Source organism: Melanerpes formicivorus, unplaced genomic scaffold (assembly GCF_026170545.1).
Source record: "Melanerpes formicivorus ecotype bairdi unplaced genomic scaffold, bMelFor1.0.p_v2 SCAF_58, whole genome shotgun sequence".
NCBI lineage: Eukaryota > Metazoa > Chordata > Aves > Piciformes > Picidae > Melanerpes > Melanerpes formicivorus.
Window position 1 is genome coordinate 674,501 of NW_027142410.1, and position 8,466 is coordinate 682,966.

The 8,466-nt window shown below is 48.6% G+C and overlaps 1 protein-coding gene across 1 annotated transcript; it reads right to left on the minus strand.

Moving 5' to 3' along the window:
- Positions 1 to 369: 369 nt before the first annotated feature.
- On the minus strand, positions 370 to 8,186 carry LOC137452747 (acyl-coenzyme A thioesterase 1-like). The gene is made up of 3 exons (XM_068161404.1): positions 7,612 to 8,186; positions 6,081 to 6,283; positions 370 to 5,149 (listed from the first exon to the last, which is right to left on the minus strand). Exons 1-3 carry the CDS (start codon positions 8,063 to 8,065, stop codon positions 4,547 to 4,549), a joined length of 1,260 nt encoding a protein of 419 aa, XP_068017505.1. The 5' UTR covers positions 8,066 to 8,186; the 3' UTR covers positions 370 to 4,546.
- Between the last annotated feature and the right edge of the window lie 280 nt (positions 8,187 to 8,466).

Genomic DNA, 8,466 nt, shown 5'->3' on the forward strand with positions numbered 1-8,466 from the left:
AAAGAGGAAGAGAGAGAAAGAGAGAGAGAAAAAGATAGAAAAAGAGAGAGAAAGAGGGAAATAAAGTGGATGGATCAGAAGTGGAGAGAGAGAGGAGAGAGAGGAGAGAGAGGAGAGAGAGGAGAGAGAGGAGAGAGAGGAGAGAGAGGAGAGAGAGGAGAGAGAGGAGAGAGAGGAGAGAGAGGAGAGAGAGGAGAGAGAGGAGAGAGAGGAGAGAGAGGAGAGAGAGGAGAGAGAGGAGAGAGAGGAGAGAGAGGAGAGAGAGGAGAGAGAGGAGAGAGAGGAGAGAGAGGAGAGAGAGGAGAGAGAGGAGAGGAATTATATTACCACACCCCTCTCACCCCCCACCCCCCCCAAGACAGTTTGAGTCTGTGGAGGAAAGGTGCTGCAGGAGATGTTGGGTCTGTAGAGAAAGGGTGCTGAGGCTTTGGCTGGAGAAGAGATGTGGTCCTCTGGGCAGCCTCTTCAGCTCCATGAGTTGCAGCAGGTGGATCTTAGGACACACAGAGAGGGTTCAGTCTGCTTCTTCCAGGCTCCATGGCCTCTTTTCTTCAGAGCAGCCTTGTCCCGGCCTTTTCCTTCTCTCATGTGTTCCTTCTCAGCGGCATTGTCCTGTGTTTTCCTTCATCTCCATTTTTCTTCTGCAGCTGAGCCAGTAGTGGCTCAAGTCTTTTATACAGTTTTTAGTCCTTAGGTATGTGTCCAAGTATTGTCCCTCAGGAAATCAGGGGCCAGGAAATCATCCTTAGGTAAATATCCAGGTATCATTCCCCAGGAAGTCTTCTGCCTGCCCACACACTCATTACACCTCAGGAAACAGGTGGTGAATCCATTGTCTCACCATCCTCCCTTTCCAGGATACTTGATGGTGGAGATGGTGTTTTATGAATATTCCCGAAGGTGGAGTCAGTCCATTGTTGTCAGGCCAGCTGTGGCCCAGTGAGCTATGTTATCTTTGCACCTTCCAAGAGTCCTTCCAGTGGCTCTGCCCAACACACATCAGCTATTGTCTGGGCAAGCAGCAAGTGATTTTATCTTTGTTGAGTCACACCAGGAGAGACAAGCTTTTAGTCTCTCACATGCAGTTTCTTCCAAGTTATACTGTAGGTGCATCAACATGCTTCAGGATGAGCTTTAGCTTGTGCTCAGTGAAACACCTGATTGGACCTAGTCTTCAGTAAAGAGCATCCAGAACTGCTTTTTACAGCTTAACAACACACATGGCAAAGTATGAGGAAAGAAGTCTTGAGAAATACAGAGCATCTTGCTCCATGCAGTGCCCAAGTGTTTCCAAACTGTCAGAAGTGCCTAGAGGGTTTTTTTGTGAAGGGCCACTGAGTAGATAGCATCATAAAATCAGTAAGGTTGGAAAAGCCCTCAAAGATCATCAAGTCCAACCTGTCAGCCAACACCTCATGACTAACTAAACCATGGCTTCAAGTGCCACATCCAATCCCCTCTTGAACACCTCCAGGGATGGTGACTCCACCACCTCCCTGGGCAGCACATCCCAATGGCTAACAACTCTCTCTGTGAAGAACTTTCTTCTCACCTCCAGCCTAAACTTCCCCTGGTGCAGCTTGAGACTGTGTCCTCTTGTTCTGGTGCTGGCTGCCTGGGAGGAGAGATCAATGCCCTCCTGGCTACAACCTCCCTTCAGGGTGTTGTAGAGAGCAATAAGGTCTCCCCTGAGCCTCCTCTTCTCCAGACAGCAGGATGGAGCTATATAAAGAAAATAATCTGCACTGTGATACAGAAAGGCCAGAAAGGAAAGAAGAAAACCTCTCCTGACTTCTCACAGCATGCAAAAAGCCTGTGGCCTGCTTCAGGGACACTTCATTTCGTACACATCATACATCTTAGAATGCATTCATCCAGATCATGAGAATCATGGGGCCTGGGCAGTAAGGCTAGAATAGAATTGAGAGATCTATTTTTTTCACACCACTTCTTTTGGGGGTAGTCTTCTCTCTCTGTAGGGAGAGCAGAAGTTGAACTAGAGCAAAGAGGGGAAGTTTTAAGTATGCACTGGCAGATCTGCAATCCCTGTTGTTGCCTGATTCCAAATGAGCTCAGGAAATGCCCCAGAGGAGCACTGCAAGATGTACTGTTCCCTTAGGATTAATTTGTTCATAGCAGCTTACCTGGGGGGAGACTGCCTCTCAGTTTCTGGCACAAGCATTTTTCACTCCTGTAACAGAAATGTAGAGCAAAGTGCTAGGCACAGGCATGACTGATGTAAGCATCAAGCCGAGATCTTTCCGTTCCAACTAGTCCTTTGATGCTCTTATTTATATCTGAAGCACTTTTCCATTACAAGTGGATTACAAGAAGAGCTTTTTCCCCATCCAATTTTTATTAGTTTTATCAGCCTGTCTTTTTGCAGCTGAAGATCAATTATCTTTAATTAAACAGCTTCCATGATGTTCTTTGAAGACTCTGATCTGCAAGCCAGGAGAAATGATGTAAAGCACCCTGACCCTACAGGCTGCCATTACAAGAATTTTTGCCACTAACTTGGGAAAAGGGAAAAAGAAAAGTGATCTGAGCCCCATTAGTGTAAACCACCTCTTCAGCAGCACAAATGCTAAGCTGTCCAACTCTTCAGCAAACCACTGAAGAACAGGCATGAGCATTTTATCAAAGTCAGGCCATTTGCAATTATCTGATAGTAGTCACCCTTCAGTTTCTGTTTCCTGGAGATAAGTTTCAAAGCTGAGTTAAATTAAAGAAGGACAGATGATGTAAGAAGAGCTCTCAGTGCACCTGGGCTGGCTGGTGTATTTTGCTGTTTGTATGTGGCACAGCTAAGTCAGCTTTCTCAGACTTCTTCTGCCATCCAAGAGATGAATAAAGAGCTTTTAACTGGGAGGGGGGTGGGGGGAGAGGGGCAAAGCTTTCATGTCAGAGCAACACCACAAAGAGATCCTACGTGCTGTTGTCATTGATGGAGGTGCCACTCAGCTCCCTTCATCCTTTAGCTTCAATACTGATTTCCTTGAACCTGACTGCTGACTGCTAACTGTGACAACAGAGTATCATAGAATCGTTAGGGAATGGAATGGAATGGAATGGAATGGAATGGAATGGAATGGAATGGAATGGAATGGAATGGAATGGAATGGAATGGAATGGACCAGGTTGGAAAAGACCTTTGAGATCATCACGTCCAACCTATCATCCAGCACCATCTGATCAACTAAACCATGGCACAAAGCACCCTATCAAGTCTCTTCCTAAACACCTCCAGTGATGGTGACTCCACCACCACCCTGGGCAGCCCATGCCAATGGCAAATCACTCTTTCTGTGAGGAACTTCTTCCTAACATCCAGCCTAAACCTCCCCTGCTGCAGCTTGAGACTGTGTCCTCTAAAAGGGTGCAGAGGAGGGCCCCAAAAATGATCAGAGGGCTGCAGCACTTCTCCTCTGAAGTCAGCTGAGAGAGTTGGGGTTGTTCAGCCAGAAGGCAGCTCCAGGGAGACCTTACAGCAGCCTTCCAGTGCCTGAAGAGGACCTACATAAAAGTGTGTGGGGGAGGAGTGGGTGGGCTGTCTACAAGGGTGTGGAGAGAGAAGACAAGGGGCAATGGTTTTAAACTAGATGGGTAGATTTAGATTGGATAACAGGAATAAGTTCTTTATTAGGAGGGTGGTGGGACACTGGAACAGTTTGCCCAGGGAGATGGTGGAGGTCCCATCCCTGCAGCCACTCAAGGTCAGGCTTTATGGGGTTCTGAGCAACCAGATCTAATTAGAGATGTCCCTGCTCAGGGCAGGGGTGTTGGACTAGGTACCTTTACAGGTCTCTCTCAACCCAATGCACTTTATGATTCTACCCTATGTTAATTTCAAGTAAAGTGTGCATACACATAACACACATGGTATTTATTGAGCAGCACAGTGGAAGCTTTGCCCTGGTATGTAACTTATCTGGAGTCAGCAGGAGATACAACCAGTAAGTAACCTGGGTAAGGTTCACTGCTTCTGGCTTCTGAGGTACCAGGGAAAATATATTACTGCTGCACTTCAAAACAAGCCATAAAAGTGCCTCTTCACTTAGATGAGATCAGACCTGCCACAACATTTTTACTAAGAAATGTGAGAAAATGATACCAAGAGGAAAGGAGAGTGCACTGGTCTGCTGTCCCAAAAAGCTGTTGGTCAGAGCTAGGTTAGTTAAAGACTAACCAACTCAGCATAAAATTTCTCCTTTGACAGTATTCCCTGCTACCAGAGGAGATGCTTTGAGGGTGAAGTGCAGTGCAGCTGGCTCAGTACAAATGCACTCTCGCATGATGGGTTGCCAGGTTTTCTCAGATGACTACAGCACACAGGCAGGTCAGATGGTGCCAATCCACAGTGCAGCAGGGGGCAGAAAACAACACAAAATTCAACTGACAACTGGAAAAATATTTGGGGGATGAAAATGAACAACTATGCAACACTGGGGTTTAGAGGAAAGCAGGCCAGGAAACATTCAGTGAGCTTCCAAGATCCAGTGAGAGCTGAAATACCAACTCTGGTCAGCACCTTTGACAGCTTCCACTAGAGTTTGCTCCTTGGGATATCTGAGTCCGTCAAGTGCTGCCAGAAAAAGGCCTGTATCCTGTGCCATGCATCTTCCTGGGCTTTGGCATGCTCCCTCCACTGCCCTCCCCAATGCACAAGCATCCCAAGCACTTTGTGGACCGAAACCTGGCACAAGGGCAAGTATGGTGGCTCCAACAGGTGCCCAGCTCCAGAATAGGAGCAAAACTCCGCTTCCCGCCCATGCCGCTGAAGGCGTTGGACAGCGTCCTGGCAATAGAGGTCACTTTTCCAGTTCCTGTCATCCAGCCCAGACAGGAAGAGGAACTTGGCCAAGGACCTCTCCAAGGGAATGCGACAATCCCAGGTTGCTGGGTCCCTGTGATCAACCAGGATATCCGAGAAATCCACCACGCCAGGCTCATCACTGGTCTTCATCTTCTGCAAATCATACGGGTGGGCAGGAATAGTGAAGCCAGCTCCCCGCAAGGGAACGAAAGAATTAAAGCTGCTTCCAGATATGCTGACAGCTGCCTTGATTCCAGGTAGAAATGTGGCCATGGAGAGGGCTAGATCACCTCCTTTAGACAAGCCCAAAACGCCAATCCCAGTGTCTTTCACCTGAAACACAGTTATGAAAACAAGCATTACCGACTACTCCTCATTTCCTGGGCTGACCTAACTCCTGCAGTTCTGCTTCCTCACTCCTCACCTAAGACCACTCACACTTTATTCCTTCCCTCTCCCTCTTCAGGATGTATCACTCCCATATCTATCCCTTTGCTGAGCCTTCACAAAGCTCCTCAACATCTCTCCTCTTGCAACACTTTTTCCTCTCTCTGTTCAGGTTGTATCACTCCCATATCTATCCCTTTGCTGAGCCTTCACAAGGCTATAAATTCTAGAGCTCCTCAACATTTCTCTTCTTGCAATGCTTTTTCCTCTCCCTGTTCAGGTTATATCACTCCCCTATCTATCCCTTTGCTGAGCCTTCACAAGGCCATGAATTCTAGAGCTTCTCAACATTTCTCCTCTTGTAACACTTTTTCCTCTCTCTGTTCAGGTTATATCACTCCCCTATCTATCCCTTTGCTGAGCCTTCACAAGGCTATGAATTCTAGAGCTCCTCAACGTTTCTCCTCTTGCAACACTTTTTCTTGCTGGTGGCACCTCTAGACAAAGCCTCTTTACGCACTCTACATCCTGGTGAGACATTTGCTCTCATTATTGTATTGCCAAGCCCCCTTGATCTTCTCTCCTCAAGGTCCCCTTTGGAATACCACTTTTTCATGGGTTTACTTGCACTGATTTTCTTTCATGCTATTGTTCTTTTACAGTCTCCTCCAGTCAACCTGTTATCCTCCAGTTTATCTACGAGTGCATAAGGTTCACTACATCTGAGGCTAGTTAAGCACAGTAACTGTTTAAACCAACTTATGCTGCCCCCCTGTAACTTCTCAGAGACTTAGCTGCATTCAGGGACACGTAGCATTCCAGTCAGAAAACTGGAACGTAGTTTCCACCAGGAAGAGCATCGTCATTCTTCTCTTACCTGCTGCTGTTTCTGCAGAAAGTTCACAGCTTCCTCAAAATAGCTGAGTTCAAGAGCCTCTGGCATAGGAGGGAGATCTTCAAAGGCCATGTAAGCAAGAGCCAGAGTCACAAAGCCTCTGCTAGCCAGAAGACTTGCTCTGTATTCAACAAGACCTCCTCCGGATCCATACAAATCGATAAGTCCAGGGAGTGGACCAGGTCCTGCAATGAAAGATGTGGGGGGTATGTATATAATCAGAGAGGAAAGTTTCCACAGTTGTCCTTCCAGCAGTGGCCCCTCAGCACACATCAGGGCAGCAATTATCAGAAAGAAATTATCCTCTGAAGGGGAGGTTGTCATTCTCAGGCACACATACAATCACTGTAAGGACACTGATCTGGATATTTTTCTCTTAGGAACTCATTATAGGAACTTAGGCATCCTTCTCCCACCATGAATTTCAGCTGACGTTGGCCTAGATGTTCCCAGGCCGTTGGGGGGCAGTGAACAAACAGTATTGCTGCATAGCTGCACTTCTTTAGCAACTATGCTGACAGGTTTTCCACAGAGGGAATACTTGGGTTATGAAATACACCACAAAGGTCAGCACCAACCTGCACCACTTCAGGTTTCAGCATGATCTGGGTAACTAGCCCTGGCCCTCTCAGCTCTCTTGCAGCTCTTCTTTACTGCTGCTGCTCTGCCCGTTCTTATAGCCAGATTTCCATTACAAGATGTGGTGTCACTGCAGCTGGAAGGGACTTTTCATTCATTACAGAGCAAGAGATTTGTATTTTAAGTACTACTCAAGGAATGTAAGCAGTTCAGGGCTCAGAGCAGCTTTACGCTGGAGCCAGTCCCAGTGCTCTCTGTATGGAGATGTGGAATGTGATGCCTGTTTAAAGACCTTGCTTCTCTCATTTGTATCCCATCTTCCTAAGCATTCCATGCAGTGACATTGCTCAGTGGAGCAGAGACTTCACTCTTTGGGTTTTCCTTAGCCAAAGAGAGAGGCACATAAGTCTAGAGCCTTCAGGGAGACCTGTGGCAGCTGCTGGACCAGCCTAGGCTGGCTACAGACTGAGTGTAGTGCTCCCACCCATCACACCTCATCATTCCTCACTCCACAGCCAGAGCTGTCACACCTCACAGCTCTGCTGAAGACCAGGGGGACTAAACAGAAGAGCTAAGAAACAAGCACACTTTTTCCCAGAATTCTCACCACAGAAGAGATCTTCAAGACCCTCTATTCAAACAAACAAACCAACCAACCCAAAAAACAAAAGCAAAAGCAAAACCAAACCCCAAAGAAACAGAAGAGACTTTTAATCTGCCATCCCTGCATCCTTGTGCCTCAGCACTTGACCTATCTGGGCAACACTTGCTCCTCCCTGCTCCACTGTGAGGATCCATGTAGCAGGACCATGCACATCCTGAGCAAACCATTACCTGAGGCCTTGCTCTGGGTTGTCGAGTGCATCCAGGGGCCATGGGGCACAATACCAGGCGTAAGTCACACCTTGAAAACCAGCACTGAATTAACACTCACCAGGAGGGAGGAAGAGGGTTGCTTTTAGACGACCTTCTCTGACTGGAATCCTCTTCACCCCCTCTCCTAAAAACCACCGTTCATGGGTGCATTTTCCCAGCAAGTGGCTCATGTCCCCGTGGCCATCATAAACTTCCACGTCCACATGGAAAGGGGTCAGGACGTTCCTCTTTGCCAGTCGCTTATAGGGCGTTTTAGACTGCAAAGTCCACAGCAGCCCCATCGGCTCCACTCCCACATAGCTGCCCCCGAGCGCTGGGGAGCGGCTGAGGTCGAGCTCGCCGCGGCTCCCAGCTCTGTAGAGAGCGTGGGCTTGGAAAAGCTCCCCGCTCTCGTCCACCAGGCTGGCTCGGAGGGTCACCGCCTGCTGCGGCTGGAGACCGGCAACGAGGATCTGCACCGGGTCATCGAACAGGCACCTGCGGGCAGGCAGCACCGACACCCGCGCCGCCATCCCGGCTCTGCTGCTGCCACCGGAGCTGCCCCCTTCTGTGCGGCCACACACGGGCTGCCTGAAACTGCCTGACACGGCTCGCCACAAGCCTTGCCAGGCTTCGATCCCTGCCCAAAGTCCAGCAGGCACCGCCATGACGGCTTCCTTCAGTCGACACACCCGGGCTGCTGGGAGATGTAGTTCAGAGCACTCTTCCCTCCAGACACTCCAGCTCAGAGGGCAGGCAGCACCACCAGCGCGCCCGAGCTGGCCTTTTCGGTCCCAATCTTAATTCTGGCTACAGAAAGAGATTCATTCAAAAGTCAGCAGCGGGGAAGTCCGGATTCGACTGTAAAAAACTGGCTTGGGCACCTTTGCTAAGGCACAATGAGCACAAACTAGCTGGAAAGCCTGAAGTAACG

Excerpts from the sequence above, each read along its gene's own strand:
- LOC137452747 (XM_068161404.1), bottom strand. The coding sequence starts at position 8,065 with ATGGCGGCGCGGGTGTCGGTGCTGCCTGCCCGCAGGTGCCTGTTCGAT. Across the intron at positions 6,284-7,611 it reads AACCCTCTTCCTCCCTCCTG|GACCTGGTCCACTCCCTGGA; the intron begins GTGAGTGTTAAT and ends CTTTCATTGCAG. Across the intron at positions 5,150-6,080 it reads TTCTGCAGAAACAGCAGCAG|GTGAAAGACACTGGGATTGG; the intron begins GTAAGAGAAGAA and ends ACTGTGTTTCAG.